We start from the raw sequence: 22249 nt of genomic DNA, 5'->3' as shown, positions 1-22249 counted from the left end.
AAATGAGAGGATCAAGATAAACTCATTGTTATACAAGTTAATAATAAATTATTGATTCTAGTAAATGTGTTTTGCTTTCTTGGGGTGGGTCAAAATTTATCTAAAAAGCATATAGACATTAATCTTAACAAATAGAAAGGCACTTTAATAATAGGAGGTGACTTCAATTGTTTATTGTATGATTCAGATTCTAGTAATGAAAGAAAACTAAGAATGACCTCAACTGCAAAAGTGCTTAAAATTGGATTGAAAATCTTAACTTAAAAGATGTATTCAGTCTGAGAGACTTCAAGTCATTAATCTTTACTCCTTATTCCTATTAATATGGTACCCAAATTACAACTAATAGAGTACTAGAATCCAAAGACATAATTTCAAAGATATCCAGATTCAGTACCATACCCAGTCCTATTTCTGAAGACAATATCCTTATTCTAAAATTCAATACAGGCTTCAAATAATTACTTTATTTAATCAGAATACCTGCTTATATAAAAAAATTAAAAGATTTCAAACACTGAATCTGTGTTTTAAAACAACTAATACTGATAGTCTTAATATCGTTATGAGCTAGGACTCTTTAAAAGCTTAATTTTTGGGGGTAAAAATTCTGGTTTGGTATAAGCAGAAAACAAAACAATGTGAATTAAGACTATAAAACATACAATCAAAACTTCAAGAGACTAAAGCTAAATATAAAACATATAACTCTGTAGTAAAAGTATATAAAATATAACTCTGTAGTAAAAGTAATAGAAAATATAAATAAGGGATACACAGATGTATTATTACATAAAACAGCCATAGCTTTGGAAAAATTAAAAATATCTTCTCATTCTAGGTCTCCCAAACATATGCACAATCTAAGTAAAGGAGTCAAGATACAATCCAAAAGCAGTAACATCTTAGAAATAAAATAATTCAGTTACAACAAATCATACACAGACATTGGTGACATCCTTGATGTTTGCAGACATCAACACATATCTCTAAGTAAGAAAATCTGAAAATTAAGACATTGTCCCAAATCTAGACCCTTTTTCAAAAAAGTGCCCTCTGATCTAAAAGAACATTTACACATGGAGATTATTTTTAAGGAGATCTCAGACAAAAATCAAAAATTTAAACCTAATGAAGCCTCAGGTATAGATGGACTACTAATAGAAATATATCAATTATTCCCCATCAATTTTCTCACTTTTCCATAAAACTCTTATAGAAGTTCAAATACATGAGATAATTCCTCCTTCATGGAAATATTCACTAATCAAACCCATACTAAAAGAAAATAAAAATCCTCAACTCTGTTGTTCAAATAGCAGCATGTCACTTCTAAACAATGCTTGAAGTCTGTGCTTTCAGTTATTAAAAAAAAGTATCACAAGTCATTAACTTAGCCCAAACTAGATTTTATATCAAAGACAAACTCTAGACAATATTAAAATATTATTAACCCTTTAGCCATTGAAGTTCTAGCAAATTTAATTTTCAAATTTAATTTGAAATAATGCAAATATCAGAAAATATTAGTTCCAAAATTATGCTATTTGCTGACGATGTGCTACTAATACTTTCAACTCAAGATGAACTCTAGATAACTTAAATTTTATGATGAAGCTATTTCGGTCATACTCAGGTCTACACTTTAATAATCTAAAATCCAAGGTTATATTTCTAAACAAAAATGGAATTTACAAACACAAAAACTTGTTTCACTCCCTTTAAATATTTAGGAGTAACTGTAATGAATACCATTGAAGGAATAAGAACTACAAATTATAAAAACATTTTAAACATAATATTGAGTCTAACTAATGAATGGAACAAAATTATAATATCCTTCGACAGATTGCAATTATTAAAAATGATTCTGTTTCCTAAATGATTATACATAATACAAACTTTAACCCCCATATCTTGATAACTCAATTAATAAAGATACTAATAAACAATTACTAAAGTTTCTACGGTTTCCAAACAAACCTAGGGGAACCTCACATCGTCATACTAAGCCTTGGAACTAACAAGGTATTAACTTTCCTGATGTAGATATCTATGTTAAAGCAACAATGTTTAAAACTAATTATAACTTATTTTGGAAAAAAACACACATTTCAACCTGCTTAATGCTAATGAAGACTTAAGAAAATAACAGCTGTGTAAATCAAAGTAAATTCTTTTGGCATTATATTTGTAACAACATACAATATAATTCTTCCTCTCCATCATCCTTTTCTTTTATGGACCACATCTTAAATTCTTTCAGAAACATCATACCCAGTCTCAAACTAAAGTTGCAAGTCTATTTTGCTATCATTCCATTTAGTGTAACCAAATCTTTCTTTAATAAAGTCTACACACTTAAACTTGACTGCTGGGAGACCAAACACTTTTCTTGCTGATATCAGTGTTATAAAGATCTAAAAGTAAAATATATTCAACAGCTTATAACTTATGATTTGGATCCTCAAGATTGGTTAGTTTTACTGAATATTAAAATACAAGCTCAAGACAAATTTTTATTTCTTGCACATTCACATCATAAAGAAAGTCCTAAACTAATTCAACTTTTCTTTGATGTATTATAGAACAGATCAAAGGCAGAAAACCTTATCTCTAAATTATGTAAAATTCTGATAGAGTGCAACATTCATTTGAATGAAAAATTTTGGAAATATATAAATAACATTGGATCACAACTCTTTACATAATCAAGAGCAGAAATCCAGAATATTAAATTCTATTAACAATACATCTTGGTGTCAACATTGTCATATATCTATTTGGAAATGTTTGTACAGATTTTTCTTAACTCCAAATAGAATGGCCAAAATAAATAAAAGCAGCACCATTAAATGCTGGAAGTGTACTAAGATTAGTAATGCAGATTGGATGCTTATATTTTTGACTGTTCTTTGAAACATTTCTGGAATTCCCTAGAAGGTATCATGAAAGCGTTATGGTTTGATTCTTTGTCTTTAACTAATTTTTTTAGTTTTATTTAATATAAATGCTAATTACAATTTGAATAATGAGAATTTCTACCTGCTCTGGACCATTTTGGCAGTGGCAAGGAAAGTGCTGGGAACCAGTTTTACCACCATCCTTTGAAGAATTTTTATCTTCCTTAAACGAAGTAGCCTGAACTAAGACTAAAATAAAGGAAAGTAAGTTATTTCCCAAGATGCTAGACAAGAATCCTTGGACAAAAAGTATTATGGCTAATTGATTTATTTCAGCAGAGCTCTGCCACTTGAATTTGTTTCTCAACATGCTTATTGTCTATATAACATATGTTACTACTTAATATACTGAACTTTAATCTCTGGAGTACCTCAATTTATTTTAGTTAATATCTCACAGGCATGTTGTATATATTGTATATAGTTTATTTTCCTTGCAAAAAAGACTAGTTTCCTTTCTTTACAATAGTATTGTTGCTATTTACAGCTGTATTAAATGTATTTCTGTTTATATGTTAAAAATGAAAAAAAAAAGTATCAGGAATCAACAACCAACCTATGTAGAAGATTATATAGGAATGAGAGATGTACTAATTGGTTCTCTGAGACAGTAGCTGATGCATAGAATAGACTACCAAATTACATTAAAGCAAAGCATTAGTTTAGATGTTTTTAAGAACAACCTGGACACTTATTATGGCAGTAACTGTTTTGTGTATTGGCAGGCTAGAAAGACATTATTGCCTGTGCCTGAAATATTTGTATGTATGTATTTTATCAGTCTAGCAAAAGCCTTTAATAGTTTAACCCACACATGCAAACCAGTGCTTACACACCTCAACTTTTATCCTCAAGTAACATACACAGCATTGAAAATTAATTCTGGGAAAACAACCACTAACCCAACATAACAAAAAGCCTCCCACACACACCCTAACTAAATATACCAACTCTGAGATCTCAGTACAGTAGAGAAAGGGAAAAGTGGCTCTTTTCCCATGGATAGTTTTGGATGTTCCAGGTGTTTGATGTTATGGAGTTTTGGCGATGTCGTCTCGATAATGTGGGATTCGATGAAGTGGTAATTTGATACTTTGAAGTAGTCCCATATATATATATATATACTTGGTCATCGCGACTGCATGCCTAATATAAGCCTAAGAAATTGTGAACCTTAAATGGCTGTTAATACCAGAAGCATGTTTATATGAAACAGACTGACATTGACTACACTGCTGAAAATTAAAGCCAGATAACTCTGGGAGGTATGTAGAAGCATTATTAAATAGAAAGAGTAGTGGATGATTGCATCCTATGTATAGAAACAGTGCTGCCAGAAACAGTATACACACTGATAGGTTTAAACAGTGTTTAAGGTAGCTGGGGGGGAGTGAGACTAATAATAGGGCACTGGAGTAGCTCCAGAGCGGGTGGGGTTGGCCCTGGTCCATTACCCTGCCTACAGCTCCATTTTATCGTGATCCCTCTCTGACTGGCATAGGCACCTGTAAGGCAAACTTTTTCAACTCCATATTAACATGCTTTTCTATGGTACACACCGTCCAGGGGCACACAATAAGAAACTGTGAAGCTTCTTCTCATCTCTGTGGGAGTATACCACTTCCTTTGTGGTCCTGCCCCCTCTTTATGCCAGTGGGCACTCTGATGTTATATCTTCTATATACCAGCAATGCAGCAACAACATGCCTGTCCAGCACCCCCCCCCCCCCCCCGGGAGGTAAGCAGACACAGCCTCTTCATTCTTCCTTCACCTCTTGTTAGTTTCTTTAGTGAAATACATTGATCACATGCGACATAAACTGTAGCTGACAGTGGATGAGTGATGGGGAAAATGTTAAGCTTACTGGAAAACGCATTATTTTATGTGATTTCTCAAACACTACCCTCACATATTCTGAGCTCTCACTGTACACCTTTTAGTCTTCACTAAGCTTTGTTTCATTAGTACCACGTTCACCAATGACGAACTCCATACACCTGGAAAAACACTAACTTAGTGTGTATCCGAACATAGTGGGTAAATTGCAATGCTTGTTAAACTGACATCAGTAGATTAGAGATCATTTGTACCCCAGCCACATTTTATGGTTTATCTGTTCAGTATTTACTAAATACTCTCTGTCTACAAACAGTGTTCATTCCCAACAAGGTGAATTAGAGTAATGCCATCTCCATGGCTAACTACTGACCTGAAAAAGAGCTTTTACTGCAAGGGACAGGGCATGGAAAGAGTTCAGTGTCCTACCTCTAACGTTCAGTGTCCTAACTTTAAAACATCCTGGGAACTGTAATGCTTAGAGGAAACAAATGAAAAAAATCCAAAGTCAGATTCCGAAAGTTAAGACAGACATCATTACTAGGAATTCTTAAAATATGGCAAATTTGTGAAACAATGTTGCACTACTCCTTATCCCAAATAACTGTCTGTACTGGAAATATTGTGAAAGAAAACTATGGTTAAACCTTGTATGTGACACATACTTCTCCCCCTTTTGGCTTTTCCTATTAGGGGTCGCCACAGCCGAACAATGGTCTGCAGAATGATTGGCAGTGAAGTTTTATGGTGTTGATTTCCCAGCTCGGCTCCCAACCTTCCACAGAAGGCACACACATGCACACACTTAAGGCCAATTTAGAGTGTCCATTCCACCTTTAGCATGTCTTTGGGATATGGTAGGAAACCAGAGTACCAGGAGGAAACCCACGCGACCACAGGAAAGACATGCAGTCTCCGCACAGAAGGCACCCCAGCCAAGAATCGAACCGGAGAACGTCTTGCTGTGAGGAGACAATGCTAACCGCTGCACCACCACAGCTACCTATGTGACACATACTTCTAATTGTTATATAACTACACAAAAGTTCATGTAATGTATATTGTCCAATTAACCATGTCTGTCACCTTAGAAATTACCATGCTGTCTTCTCTAACAAGGTTGTGACTGAAAAGGTGTTTGTACTGAACATTCCACCTACCTATTAAATACATAAAATAAATAAAAATGCTAGTTGTTTATTGTGAAAACTGCAGATTACATATTGCATGTAATAAAGGATAAAGCAAACTGTCTGTTCTTTTCAGGTACCAGAAACCTTTGAGGATGTTGCTGTCTCATTCTCAGAAGAGGAGTGGAAGATGTTAACAAAATATGATATAGAACTTCACAGGGAAGTGATGGTACAGAACTATGAAACCATGGTTTCAGTTGGTAAGTCCAAATTAGGAAATAATGTATTTATTCTTATAGGTTCATAGGTTCATACTAGGCTGCTATCAGGTCAGTCAGTTGTAGCTTAGCCTCAGTAGTCTACAACATGATAAACTGCTATCTAATTTCATCCCATTTCAGTGAGGTTTTGGGGGGGGCCAGACAAGGGGTGACTTTACACTGTCTTAATTACCAGTGTAATATTAAAATGTCACAAACCAAAGATGAATCAACAAATCAAAACCACTCTTTGAAGGAAAACAGGAGGCACTCGCTGAAAATCTAAGAACAGTTTACTAACATCAGAACTTCTTCAGAATGACTGCTAAGTAAAAAAAAAAAATACCATTTTAAATATGCTTTTGACTGTGCTCCATATGACATCATCCACTAACAAAAGCTTGATTTTGCACAATAAAAAGAACATTCTCAGTAAACTTAACAGTGGCATAGTTTTAATGTTAAGAGAAGCTTTTAGACTTGGAGGTACAGTGGCTTGGAGATATAGTTGCAACTGCATCTCCTTGATGTCTTGATGGGTGTCCTTATCTCCACCCTCTGTATTTATCTGCATGTTAGCTACTGCGAAAAATTTGAACTTCCTGTAGTTACTACATTCTAAAGAGTGTTTATATAAGCTGTGTATATACAGAGTGCTTGCCAAGTCGTTTTACTTGATAGTGTTGTCGTCTTCCTAGATTCACTAAGACAGCTTGTGAGATGTTTAATCAATGTAAAACATCTCACAGCAGTCACAAGTAGCTATGTAAACCACTCTGAGAGTTAAAATCATACTGGTTTGTGAGCCACATGTGACATTTAAAAGTCTGAATAAAATATGTGGCCTTATGTTTATAAATTGGAGTTTATTACACATACCACTTGCACGTGTTCACTTTCTTGTTTACTTGTCAAACAATGTCCTTGTTTTTCTCTAACAAAAACCTCAGAGTTCTTTGTTTCTTGTGGACAAACATGGGATTATCCTCTACTACTTTGTAGTTTTTGCTAGTCTGCTTAGCACTTTGCAATTGTTTTTGATAACCTTGATCTAGCTTAAAAGCATTTTCTTCAGTTCCATCACAGCCTGCAACTTGAATTGATATGGTTATCTGTACCCACAAGTCCAGGCATCCAAGAGGAAAAGGTTGACATTATGTGTGGACTCATCTGACTTGTAGAAGGATCAAGAACACAAATCTCAAATATTTATCACTGTATCTAGTGATACAGACAGTGAGGACACACTAATGTCTAATTCATCCTCAGAAGGACCTGTATTTTGGAAGTACCCTCTCCCATGAGGGAATATTTCCAGTGGCAATCTTATGAAGTCTTACCTTATCAGAGAGAGAGCTGTGGATGTTGTAGCACTTAGGCAACGCTAAACAATAGCTGTTTATCCATTCTCCTGGATGTTTTCGATGCTTTTGATGCAGTCTTCTGGGATCCAGGCTTCCAAGCCCCATCTTTCGAATTCCTGACCATTTTATAAGGTACAAGACTCTCAGTTTTTATGGGAATCTGCCAGGGGATCTAGACCAGCTCCTGAGCATAATACCCTCCCAAAATGGCAAGGAGAGCAATTAACTAGATAGGTTTGGAAAGAAAATGCGTGTTTTAGCAAACATAGCCTTTAGGGCTTTGAATTGGCAGACCTATATTTTAAAATGCCAGAAGCATGTCCTCAACAGTTTGTCAATACTTTTGAGGAGGTGCAGGATGAGACCCCAAAAGCTTCACATTAAACAAGCTACAATTTTCATTACAGCTGTGAAGAATACTTTGAAATGTGGATATGAAACTGTAGGTGCACATCTAGGGCTGCTGTTATGGAGTTGGTAATTAGGAGATATTTTTGTCTAATGACCCAGTTCATGTTTGAGGGTGTGAAGGTACAGCTCCCAAATGCACCCTCGGATAAGGATCTACTCTTTGGGTATATTAAGAAACATGAAGATTTTTATGGAGATTGATAAGTTAAAGAAGCTATTTTAAGAAGGAAAAAAAGTTACTGATTTCAACTTCTGTTAGCAAACCTTACTACTAGTAAAATCTGGAAATATGATAGGAAAAGTAAGTAATTTCTTTACTTTGCTTAATTTAGACTAATTTCTTATGGCTAGGAAAGCTTTGAAAGATATTTTGTAGTTATTTGCATTTTGTTCACTTGGGTAACTACTAGGCAGTGTGGTTTTAGAAGGGCTTTTAGAATCTACTCAACAGTCCCCAAGTAGTTCTAACTAATGTTCTCAAGTACAGGCCATTGGTACTTTAAATGCTTCAACAAATCCACATAGGAAATGGGTCCCACAAAGTGGTTGGGGACTGTAGCAACAAACACAGCAGGAGACTGGAGAAGTAACAAATTTGACTTTCGTATGAGTGCTGGAAATGGGCTATCCAGCAGGCCGGTGGACAGCAGTGCCTAATGGACAGGATAAAGTCATTTGAAAAAAGGCTTTTCAGTTTGAAGAAACTGCAGATTGAGAAAGGGTATTTGGAAAGAAACATTGAGTTGGGGCAAGTGCCAAGGGGCCTGCTTGTTTGGAAGTATCCTAATGGCTCAGAGAGCAATGAGGAGACGCTGGATGAAATCCAGCGACTGTTCAACAGAACTGGTATAGATTTGATCAAAATTATGATCAAATAATTAACCAGCTTTTGGATGAAACAGAAAAGGAAAATGATATTATTACAAAAGACTTGTTGTTTGATCATTACCAAACAAATTTTCACAACATATTAACCAGCATAGAGACTAGTTGCAACAATATATTTCAAAGAAAAATCAACAAATTGAGGAGGGACTCCACTGAGTACACCAAACACAAGGTATACCCACTATCGGTTGGTAACCGTAGCAACCAGGAACCCTCTACCAATCAGTAGGCCAGTAACAACCAGGAAGTGACATACCAACGGAGAGCTTATCAGGGGAATCAATCAGCGTTCCCTTTAGAGGAGGGCCTGAGGCGGTCAGAGCAGCTGAAGAACAGGGAGGTAAAGGATATGAACAGTGGCAGCATGGAGCAGAGGTACAACGAACAAGGAGCCAAGCCGAAAAATCAGAGAAACCAGAGCTACTACCAGCACTAGTATCAGGAAGTTCCATTGCAGGGGTGCAAAACCAAGTAAGTGAAAATATCGCTCTAAATGCGAACGTCGAGTGAAATGCTGCCCCTTTATATGGAATTAATCAGAGTAGCCTTAATGGTTGCGAAGAAAGTGTTGAACTAATTAATGGAGAATGGGCTCATTTATAACTGTTTCCCACAAACAATACAACAGGCTCTGATGCATCCGGAGTTGCAAAGGACTGTAGCAGTAACATTAACAACGAGGGAAATGAGTTAATTGAAACAGCAGCTGAAACAGGTGAACAAATGCAGGAATTAAGCAATGTAGGAGCTGACTTAAGTTGTTTTTCAAGCTCATGTTTCATTTGCGACCCCTGATGGATTTAATGTTAATGCGATGCGGTCTGTGGGTCGAACTGAATTTGTTAGTTTTGAAAGTGGTGCTGATTTTGCAGGTAATGCAACAGACTACAACAGCGGTTCAAATATGTGCAGTATGAGGTGGGAAATAATGTTGGGCAAGTTTGTGATAGCAATGAGCCGAATATCCTCAATCAGTATACTGTTAATAACTGTAAAAGTGACTTTAACCATGTTGATGCACTCTTAGAGAGTCAAGTGAATCTTTTTCTGTCTGGGGATATTGTTTATAGGCATGAAATTACGGAGTCCAAAATCGACAACTGACTTTCTCACTTGAATCGTTCTGGTTATGTTTTTGATATACATAATGTTACTGAACCACATGTTTGCAGTCAAATTAATGTTGGACAAACTGATGATATGTATGATCAAAATGCTTATACTTTTAGAAAATGTAGTGCTCATGATGGCAAAATGTTAAATAACAATAGGGGAATCTGGGGCAGCAATGAGCAGGCCGAATTTATTTCCAATGTTTTTAATGTTGAAAGTGTTGGGGAATCTGGGGCAGCAATGAGCAGGCCGAATTTATTTCCAATGTTTTTAATGTTGAAAGTGTTTTGGATGGTGATGATGTTATTTTTGACAGTAATTTGAGTCTACATACGGTTCAAGATTTAAATATTACTGAAGACATTGTTGATACCACTACTGATATTGGGTCTGATGGTTTGAATGATTTTGCTTACAAAATGACCATGGATTCATTTAGTGACAGTGGACAGGTAGATACTAGTGTGTTGGTTAATGTTATAGCTGAAGTACACAGTGTAAGTGACAACAACGGTCCAAATATTATAGTCAGGTCGGCGGGTGACTATAAAGTATACAATTATTTCAAGAATTCTATTAATACAGCACACACAGATTTATTAGCAAAGGGATTCACCTTTGTACCAAGCAGGAGGGGGGATTTGGCGAATACCCTAATAGATTTTGAAGTTATTCACATGAAAGATTAACCTAAAGGCATGGTTTAATGGGGTAAGATACGAAGAGCCAGGTGAGGTGTTGAAGAAACCGAGCATTTTTAATCCCCCTTTGAATGGAACTATAGGGACATTTGAAAAGGTCTGTGAAACAGATATAAGGGACATTTACAGAGAGAGGCCACATAAGCTACACAGCAATCTGTCACATGAGGAAAGGGAATTATTGTCGGGATTGGCCAGGTACACCTTCAACTGGATAATGAAACAAGACAAGGGTAGTGGGGTTGTGATTCTTGATAGTAATGATTATTCTGATAAGATGAACATATTGCTATCTGAAGACACACATTGTGAAAGCAACCTGAATGAGATACATATAGCCTATAGAAAATTAGATTTTCTGATAGAAGACATGTTATATCAGGGGAAAATAAATGAGAAGGATTATCATTGTCTTAAAAATGACCACCCAGTTATGCCATATATTTTTGGTATCCCAAAAATCCACAAGTGCCTTGAATTTTTGCAATTCAGGCTCACTGTGGACGCAAAAAGAGCCATGACTTGTTTCATTAGCAAATATCTGGACCACCACTTGCAAAATGGGTTGGGGGCCTTCCCTTACATAACAAAGGATTCTTGGCAATTCTTAGAACATTTGAAAGGAATTACTGTTACTGAGAATACACATTTGCAGTTACTATAGACATATGCAACTTATTTTCAGTAATACCCCATGACATTGGGATAGAATGGCTGGGGACGCAATTGGGGAGGACCAACCTTTTTGATCAGGATGGTTAATGTCCTTACTACACTAATGGAGGTGGTGTTAAACAATTATTTTCTACATTTTGAAGGACAATACTTTAAACAAGTGACTGGTATGGCTATGGGGGCGGCTTGCACCCCCATGTATGCAAATTTAATTATGTCCCACTGGGAGCAAGAACATATTTTCCCCAGTGAATTTTGGGTTTACATCAGACACTACACCAGATTCTTGGATGATACTTTTATTGTGTGGGAAGGAAGTGAAGAGGTATTATATCAGTTTTTGCAGTATATTAGCCACATAGTTGATTTCTTTAAATTCACCCATGGATATAGTAGGGTCAACATACTTTATTGTGTGGGAAGGAAGTGAAGAGGTATTAAATCACTTTTTGCAGTATATGAGCCACATAGCTGATTTCTTTAAATTCACCCATGGATATAGTAGGGTCAACATCTCGTACCTGGATTTTAGCTTAACCATTGACAGTAGGAGTAACATCTTGAAATCTAACATCTTCAGGAAGCCCACATTTTCCAATTCTTACTTAGAATTAGGTAGTCGGCACCCCTATCATTAGAAAATCTATTGTTGTTGTGTTGTTGTGTCTTTTGGCTTTTCCCGGTTAGGGGTCGCCACAGTGGAACTCCGGTCCGCTAATGATTGGCAGTAGATTTTTACGTGCCGAGTTGCCAGCCCTGACACACAACCTTCAACAAAGGTACGCCCATTCATGCATGTCTCCACACAGAAGATGCTCTAGTTGAGAATCGAACAGGACAACGTCTAACTGTGAGGCGACGACGCTACCGCAGCACCACCATCGCAGTTCACAGAAAAATCTACTGTCAAAGGACAATATGTAAGGGCTGCCAGAATGATATCGGTTAACCAAAATTTCTTATTGGAACTTGAGTATATGACAATGTTATTTACCAAAAGGGGTTATCCCGAGGCTCTCTGCAAAAATTCTGGCAGAGGAGGTTAGACATAAAAGAAATGAGGGTGTGTATAGGGCCATTTTGAGTGGGAATGTGGTCCATGACAATGACGATGGTTGTAGTATGTTACGGAACAACCAGACAGAGACAAGAAGGAAAAATAGGGAACAAGTTGTTGTTCATCACCACCTTTAATCAAGATTCTGAGTGGGTGGTTCGCATCATCCAGAAAAATTGGAGGATGTTGGTGGCTGATGGTTCCTTAGTAGACAAGGTAAGGGGATCCCCCAGAATTGTATTTATAGATTCATAGATTAGTACTAGACTAATTGCTCTTGCGAGCCATTTTAAGCCTAGCCAATTATCCCTTGTGAGACTCAAACCTTGTACCTTGTGGTTGTAAGGCAAACACCTTAACCATTAGGCCACCCTCATATATATATATATATATATATATATATATATATATATATATATATAATATATATATATATATATATATATATATGTTATATATATTCATATATATATATATATATATATATATATATATATATATATATATATATATATCTTACATGGTAATTTCAATTGTAATAGCAGAAATTTAATTTATATGGCTAAGTGTCAGCATTGTCTTGCCCTTTATGTTTGCAAGACCAGCAGGCAATTTAAGAGTAGAATTAGAGAGCACAATGCTGACATAAGAAATATTAAGTCAACGAATGCCCTAGCCAGACATATAATGCAAAATTCATGCCACAAGTTCAAATTTGTGGTATTACAACAGCTGGTAAAGGATAGGCAAGGCAGGGTGATTGACTTGGATTTAGATGTATGTGAATTAAGGTGGCAGTTGAGATTGGATGCCACCATTTTTCCTGGCATTAATGACAGTGTCAGCATTGCAGCCATATTAAAAATTAAACACATTTAGGTTAGTATATATAATACTAGTGCGTGTAGTATTCATGTATTTAACTTGGACAATTAGGCAGTATAAAGTTTTTGGATATTGTCAAGTATTTTATTTTAATTTATTTCATTTTCAGAATGAGGTTGTGTTTTGTATTTTAAACAGGCATTTCATGTGTTTTAACAAATAGGTGGGGTTGTTGTTATATTATGCAATTTGAACTAATGTTTAATGGAATTTTAACCTGCCAATTACTTTTAATTGTTTAATTAGTTCAAGAGGAGGGATATAAAAAGGTTGAGTTTGTAATGTCCATTATTCTGAAGAAGTCCAACAGAATTGGAGGAAAGCGCTTAACCTGTGGATCATGAATTGTGAATAAAGAAGTGTGCAATATTCTTGGTGTCCAGGGTGCCTTCGTATTTGTGAGTGTTTTTAGAAGGGACCTGGAAAAAATTGTAAACAGAAGTGTAAAACAATCAGTTTCATAACAGTTTAGTGGAAATGGCATATTGGTAAAACTAAACTGTTTAGAACAAATAATGTAGTACTGCCAGTAATAACAATAATATTAAACATTTAGTTCAAATAACAGTAATGGACTTCCATGATATAGTCAGCAAAGTTCGACATTCTTAAGCTAAGGACAGACATGTTTATTCAAAAGTAAGATATGATAGATGAGGTTTAAAGTGCAAAAAAATTGAGTGAAAGGAAGGTAAGATGTGACTAGAAGTAAAGGAAAACTGTTGGAGGAGGGGCCCTATATAAGAAAGAGAAAGGTGTATGGGGTATGTAAGTAGGGGGACCTATATAAGAAAGAGAAGGGTATATGGGGTATGTAAGTAGGGGTAATGCAGTAAAAGAGAGTTCTAACAGATGTTATAGGTAATATTAAATGGTGAAAAAAGACTGGCTTGATAGTTAATGATTAGCTAGGCAACGCCACATCCTTTGAAGAGATATTATACTCAAATTATTAAAAGTTGCTGAGCTGTTGGACTTTCCTCGATTCTGGTTCTATTGAATTCCAAGAGTTGGTCTGGGAAAATATTAGGGTCTCTGTCTCCTGTTTTAGTGGAAGCTTGGTTCATTTACAAGAAACTTGTTTCAGGATGTGACTTTTCCATAGGCTGTATACCACTGTAATAATTGAGGCAATTAATGTTGCAGTTGATATTTTTGAGTAAATGTGGGATGAATTTGATTCTGTTTTGAGTAGTATCCAGTTTATTTGGAATTTTGCAGATGAGAGTGCTTTGTATTGATTGTGCAGAAATTTGGCTATGATGTAGTAAAATTATTTTAGTTTGAGGAATATGGTTTCATTGAGCTTACCAGTAGCACTATATCCATAGAGGAATTTGAGTATAAGCGTTAAGCTAGTTAAGGTGAGTTTTGGATAGTGGAAACAGGCAGGTGCATAGACATGGATAGGTGCCTACATATAGTACAGAGCATCTAGATTTTTTTTTCATGTCCTGTAAAATGTATGTTTATTATTGATGGTCATGCATTTATACACACAAGTATTTTTACTGATCGACTGCCTCTGTGATGACATTGTTTATTATAGTCAGTTTGGAAGATGTTGCTATATCTGAATCCAAAAAACATGATTTTTTTTTTGTTTTCTTTTTGTTTAAAGTAATGTTTGATTCCAGCTGTCAAAGTACTTGTACATTTATTGAGTTTTTCGTGTGGGATATGAGTGTACTTAAGTCAGAGGTATTGTTTATCAGTGTTGCAGTAATTTAAGGCCATTTGTATGAAGATACATACCGTTTGTGAATATTGTAAAGTATAGAGGACCGCTAATTACTGTGGTGGTGGTGCTGCGGTAGTGTTGTCGCCTCACAGTAAGACGCTGTCCTGTTCGATTCTCAGCTAGAGCGTCTTCTGTGTGGAGACATGCGTGAATGGGCATACCTTCGTTGAAGGTTGTGCGTCAGGGCCAGCAACTCGACACGTAAAAATCTACTGTCAATCATTAGCAGACCGGAATTCCGCTGTGGCGACCCCTAACCGGGAAAAGCCGAAAGACACAACATAGAGGACCACTAATTGTGCCTTGTAGCAAACCTATGTTTAATGTGAGTTTTTAAGATGTGTTATTATTTTATGTTACTGTTTGAGTTCTGTAGGTAGGTTGAAAAAAACACTGTTATAATTGGGCTGTAACTACGTTATGTAGCCTGTGTAAGAGACCCCTACGATTTATGACCTGTACTGATATAGAGAACTCTATAAAGAGAGCAGCTGTGAGATTACCTTTATTTCATTCTGTTGCAATATAGTTTACTCTTCCAATTAATGTTGTCTAGGTGCTATGAATGTTATACTGAGTTTGTGATCTTGTCCTTTTAAAGTGAGGTTATTCATCAATTGAGTGTGCACTACCTTTTTAAATAATTTTAGAGCTAGAACTTAGAAGTTGGACTGGCATTTGTCACCCCTCTTTTTTCTGTTTTATCTCTTACTAATTTTGATTCCACCAAAACGGGGAAGGGTTGTTGAGTTTACTTGTATATTTCTGCCATACTGGAATATGTTCATGAAGGCAGAAGTTAATAAAATAATAGAACAAATTGACATATATATATATATATATATATATATATATATATATATATATATATATATGTGTGTGTGTGTACAGACTTGTTAGGGTCATTGATGTTAGTATTACAAACTGTTTTCATAAGTATATAATGTATTGCCTTGTGGTTTACATTGGCAATGCCTAGGAAGGATGTTTATATTTTATGAATGAGTTTTGATTTTTACTCTTGAGTAAAGATTGTGATATCTTGATTTGTGATGGTTATAAAACATATAACCATAGATAGAGAGTAATAACATCCAAGTTCTGTTAGCATATTTAAGATAATGTCATCCTTAGCTGGATTTTTACAGCTTTCCACATTGCTTTGATTAACATAGACAATTAATATTTGGGCACTCTTATTTGATGTTGATTAGTTTACCCAGACAAATTTTGGATGTTTAAAAATATTCCATAGGGATTACATTGTTATTGATTTTATCGGTTTCAAAATTGAAATGCTTCTGTGATAACAAGTTAGTCTTTTTTATGGCTCAAAACTTCAAAAATTGCTATCACCATTGCATGCATTTGCCGAGCATTGACGCATTTTGAGAAATTCATCTAGACCACTTTATCTCCATAAGTTTTGTCTGTGTGATGTCATCTAGTTTCACATATTCTGAAACATTTTGTGTACTCCAGTAACAAATTTGTCTTAGCCTTTAAATTCACATTTTAATTTCACACCTCTCTTCATATTTCTTACTCGAGTGTAGCTATATCTTGTATTGCTAAGTGTTCCTCCCATGTAATTTTTTTGTGTTAATGACTGACTAAATCCATACATTGTTTGTTCTATCCCTTTTCTTTTTGTTCACCATGTGATCATCTTATCTACTTCCTTTTTTCACTTTAAACTCCACCTCCTATGCAGCCATACACTAACCAACCGCTTGTAGGTTTTGTCTGCTCTGTCCTTGTTTTCATTAACTTCTGTTTTAATGTGTTCTTTTCAAAGGGTCCTTCTGTCTGCCAGTTTTGCCTCCTTCCTGATAATTGCGTAATACAACTTCATATTCTCCTTACGTGTTTCTTGTCTACTCTACATTCCCTTCACCTCCTTTAGCATTGTTTGCTAGGTCTAATTCCTGCAGTGTCTATCACTAATCCAGGAATATTGATAATACTTGTCATATTTCTCTTGTTTGCTTACTGTGCAGTCTCTCTGTTTGTTGTACTGTAACTCTAGTAAGGTTTAGAATTTGTACTGTTAAATATGTGTATTTTGTCCTATTTTTCCAGCTTGTGGGTGCCTTTGGGCATCTGGAGAATATGAACCATGGCCCTTTGGTCATCCTAGTTAATAAGTCATAATAATATGTTATATCTTTACTTTTATATTTAGGATACAAAATACCTAAAAAGAAATTATTGTTGCTGTTTAAAGCAAATGACAAACTGCCAAAGACAGACGTGAAAAGAGAAAATTCCACAAAACAGAAGGCTGTTATTAAGAATAACCACCACAGTAAGTAAATAGTTTGTTAATTATGCCTTTTGAATATTTGTCCATTCTGATGTTAATCATTTTTAAGAAAATTGGAGAAATGTACACAGCTTCTGGACTGAGTGCTGTGATATGGAAAAGAAGTGATGATGATTTATGTAAATGTAAGTATGTAAAATTTTGTAGGCTATTTTTGTTGTCCCACTGCCTGGTGATCATCAGCCCCCTCCCAACCAATGGGCCCCTTCATTCTCCATCGCCAGGGTAACAATCGGCACAGAGGGCATTATTTAGGCAGCCATCAGGGGTGGTCAGCTTTTCTTGCTTTTGGCCCTAAGCCTCTGCATTTACTCAGCAAAGCATTGAGGGTGGTCATACAATGGGTTGACCATGGAGATCAGACTCTCAGTTCTGCAAGGGGTTTCCTCTATGTATCCCCTCTCCAAGAAGCACAAGTAGTGGTTTTCCCAGTCTCCACCAGAGAAAATGCAATGACTCCATGTGTCCCCATGTGTGTGTAACCCAGACCACCCCCCCCTTCACTCCTTTCCCATCCTGCCTGACTCCTCCAGTGTCAGGACCACTAATTAAAACCCAGTCACCTGGGTCATAATAAGGGCTCCATCGTTTTACAGTATGGAGCCAGGCCAGTTTTCTGGTCATTTTAACATAACAGGATTTATCACATTGAACAAGGACAGGGATATTAGAGGCAAGACCATGTGTTGTATGTTCTGAGTAAAATGTGGTAAAAACTAAAATCTGGATTTGTGCATGGTTTTAAAACAAGAAGGTTCATGGAATTTGCATTATTATATAAGGTCACTAACTCTTCAAAATTTCATTTATACGTTTCCATTAGACTGCGAAACACAGGTGTGTCACTCAATCTGATTATTGCTTATCATTGTACAGCTCATGTGCATCCAATTTTTTGTTTTTCTGTATTCACTGTTATGATTTAGTAATCTTATTTTGTTGTCATTGTTTCAGAAAAAGTAAACAACAAAATATTACCACCGCAATCACTAGAAATTACACTGTAAAATGAGAACTATAACTCCTAAGAATTGTAGCTAAAGAAGAGACACTTTCATGGCATCAGTCAGTAGTTTTTATAATGGATTTAATCCTTGGAGAGGGTGAATGTCTTAGTTCAGGATTCTGATTACCAAATGTTTTGAATAACACCACATTCATCGAAAGAGAGAGCTTAGGTCAGGATTTGACCTTTCTCCAAGTTGTAGTAATCTCAGATTACAATATATGAAGACTGGGCTTTCAGGAGGGGATATGCCTACTTGGGTGCTTAGGGTTTACCCCCTACAAAAAATATGGTATAGACTTTTGGGACACAGGTCATTAAGAGGAACATAGACACATTTCTTTAATTTTATTCTTCCGATCTTATGTTCATATTAATTGGGTTGGATTTTATTAGTCACTATTGCAGGTTAAGGGGATGAGTGTTATATCTAGAGAGATTAGACTATTCCATTTTCTCTCTCATAGTGCAGTGTTGAAGTTATAAGTAGCAATGGGGTGGGGGACATGATCTGTGAGGTGGAGGGGTGTAAGTTACTTGCCCACCTGCAAAAACACTAATTTCTAGTAAATTTCAGACTGTCTGTATAATGTACAGATTCCTGATGTTTTAGCTGGTAAGTTGAGATGTGGTGTCTTAGCATGTTACCTTTTCAGTAAAGATAATATTGCCAAATGTTAAAGTTTGATTTAATTGTGCTCACAGGTTGGCTGTTGACAGTAGTGGTCTAGACAGAGAACATATATATTTTTTTAACTGCAGGTTCATCTCCTTTACAACAAAGTGTGTTTAGTGGACTGTTACAGGATCTGAGTTACATATAACAAGGAAAATGACATTATAAATGTAACGTTAGAAGGCCCAGCCTTCATATGCTCAAAATGAGAGTGATGAGCATAATTGAAAAAAGCCTTGCTGTTAAAGCAAGACTACTTTCCTTGAAAAGTTGAAACCTAATTTTTTATCAGGGAAAATACCCTCTGTAGTTAATTGTGCTCCTCAACTAACTCAAATTGTTCTGATAATAAAGCTAAAAAATAAAAAAAAGAATGCTGTACCAGATGTCTCTTGGATTCCATTTATTTCAAACAGGAACTTCTTCAGAAACAAAGTCCTTCTGCTGCAAGGATCAGCTTATACCAATTGACCCTTGCCCTCTTCCCTGTCCAAATAAACTCCTTCAACCCGTTATTCCCATAAGATTTCCAAACTCTGGAACACTCTACCCCACCCCATTACTAACTGTCCTGACTATCTTGAGTTTAAACAACAACTACTTAAATATCTAACAAACGACTGGCTCTGCTCCTGCCATACTCCTGGCTAATTCCACGATTCACATATTTCCACCCTCCTTCTACCTTAAAGGGGGTTTCTCTTGCTGCTGCTGCTTCTCTCTTACTGTCCTTTCTATTCCTCTCTCTTATTTTCACGCAATGTACGTCTTATCAGTCCCACTACTGTAATCTCCTAACCATGGCAAACTAGCTATTTCCCTATGTATGCTACATGCCTAATTATGTTGTGAAACTATGTTTTTTTTTAAACAATTTTATCTATTTATTTTAAACTTTGGATAAACTCTGTAGTTGAATTTACTGTCTGTATTAATTTGCACATGTTATATACCGTACAGTATGTCTGGAGCTTTTCTCCCCAGGTCTCTGCTGAAAATGGGCTCCCAGCCCAGTCGAACACTTCCCGGTTAACAAATGTAATTAATAAATAAATAAATCAGTTATTGTTTACAACTTCTCCTCTGGTTGATCAAATATTCTGACCGGTATATAAAACTAAAGAGACTGTAATAATTTTCGCTGCTTGTATTTTGCTATCCATATCTATAGGCAAGAGCTTCCAGTTTCTCGGTTTTTAGATTATCTTTTGTTTAGTCTCTTCCCGCATATCCTTAGCTGCCATAACAGAATCCTTTTTAATCCACAAACTAAATACTTCATTATATTGTATCCCCCATAAATATGGGTATTGCTAGACCAATTCATGTGGGTACAAACAAGGCCGGTGTAAGCATTTTGGGGGCCCCCAGCAAATGTCAAGTTGGGGGCCACCTGGGCACTTTCAGTCTAAGTATCACCCTGTCACTGCCACCACTTCTATCCATCTTTTTAGTTCATGCTGCAGGCTTTTAGGAGTAGTACACACAGACTGACCTGTAGCTACAATGATCTTATTACAACAGGCATACATATCACATTGTGTTGGCTCATCTCACAAAGGGACATTTTACAGTTACTGGCAAAAAAATATATATGTGTAACAAGGATACATTACAGCAACTCTATGTACAGGGGAGAACTAATGTGCAATGGAGCCCTAGGCACTGCTTACTGTTTCAGCCCCCGCCAAAAAAAAAAAAAAAACACACCCTCCAGAGTTTCCCCCATGTTGGGCTTCCCACTTATGCACAATACTTTTTTTTCTTCCATTTCTCACATTTTACCTTTTTTCTTCAGCTTTTTCAAGAAGCCATAACTTTCTATATGCTCTAAAGTGCTTTTTAAGTTTATTATTTTTTTTACCCAATGATGGCTTGAACAGAAATGATGATTATGGAAAGAAATTCAATATTGCTGTTCAGCTTTAGTTTTCCTTCCGTCTTTTCAATCTACTTTCTTGACCAAGACAGCACAGTAATAACCATTTAGGAAATAACTCAATTAAGCCGATGCCCCCAGAAGCTAGAGCATTTCCCAACCTTTTAATCCAAAAGTGGCCTAAACAAAAATCGTGAGTAAGAAAAAATTATTTCAGTGTTATTATTTTCTTTCAATGAAGACAAGTTGTATCCAAGGCTTAAAATTCAAAGATGACAAAAATAGTAGCTCAAAATAAATTAACAAGTCAATTGTTGTGAGGATACACAGATCATGTATGGGAATACTGCCTGCCTCCCTAATCCTCCCAAAAAGACAGTCACTGCCTATGCAAACCTCTAGTGTTAGACTGGGATGAAAGCAGAGATTCAAATGGCCACAGTCATATATTTCAAGTGACTTCTGAAATACATATACATAGCATGCCTACTTACTCTTCGATCCTAACCCCAAAGGCAACCAACTGTATATGTGCCTGATGTTTGATTGTAAGGAAAGTGAAAATAAATAATGACTGCAGTAATGTATTCTACTTTGCTGCTAACAGGCAGTACACTGCCCCAACAGGAGCTAAAGTAACTTTCTTTGTATACCTCTGAGGTCTTTTAGAAAAGTAAAGGAAATGATGACTACACAATCCCCAGCACCCTCATAACCTACGGTAAATTTCTGTACACAAACATCTGAGCAGGGATGTTTTATATCATAACTCCATCCAGGCTAAAGAGTGCAATCCGAAAATGAAAGCATTTTTTTCTCGTCATTTTTCCTCAACCAAAAACAGCTTTTTTGGGGTCCCCACAGTCAAGGATGATTAAGGGAGCCTCCTGTATCCATTTATACAGTTTAGGGAGTGGGGGCCATCAGATTCCTAGAAGATCTAAGTGTCTGAATGCTCTGTGATATATTTTATGCCTTACTTTTGAAATATAATCACTTGTTAGCTACATTTTTATTGATACCCTGAAGAATAATGTGTGTGTTCCGGCATTATTGGATGTGTGCATTGATAAAAATCTGTGATATTTTTTACACACACACACACACACACACACACACACACACACACACACACACACACACACACATACCACAGCAATGCTAAATTTGTACTTATTTCAGCAAGTACATTGTACAACACTAGTACTACTACACAATATCAGTGACTGTGTTTAGCAGTCATCAAAAGCAACAGGGATAAGTCACTTTTATTTACCTCAGTGAGGAGTAAATTAATACCTATCACTATCCCTGATTTCACAGATATTCCTGAT

At 36.1% G+C, this 22249-nt stretch overlaps 1 protein-coding gene across 1 annotated transcript in view; it reads left to right on the top strand.

Annotated features, from left to right (window-relative positions):
* The window catches only part of LOC122814364 (zinc finger protein 208-like), a 441663-nt gene that overhangs the window by 205757 nt on the left and 213657 nt on the right, over positions 1–22249 (top strand). The window contains exons 9-10 of the mRNA XM_044086948.1: positions 6067–6193; positions 17214–17336. Of these exons, the coding sequence (XP_043942883.1) occupies positions 6067–6193; positions 17214–17336 (250 nt within the window). The remainder of the gene's footprint in view (positions 1–6066; positions 6194–17213; positions 17337–22249) is intronic.

Source organism: Protopterus annectens, chromosome 10.part0, assembly GCF_019279795.1.
Source record: "Protopterus annectens isolate FY-2018-M chromosome 10.part0, PAN1.0, whole genome shotgun sequence".
Taxonomy (NCBI): Eukaryota; Metazoa; Chordata; order Ceratodontiformes; family Protopteridae; genus Protopterus; species Protopterus annectens.
This window is presented reverse-complemented; position numbering and strand designations above follow the sequence as displayed.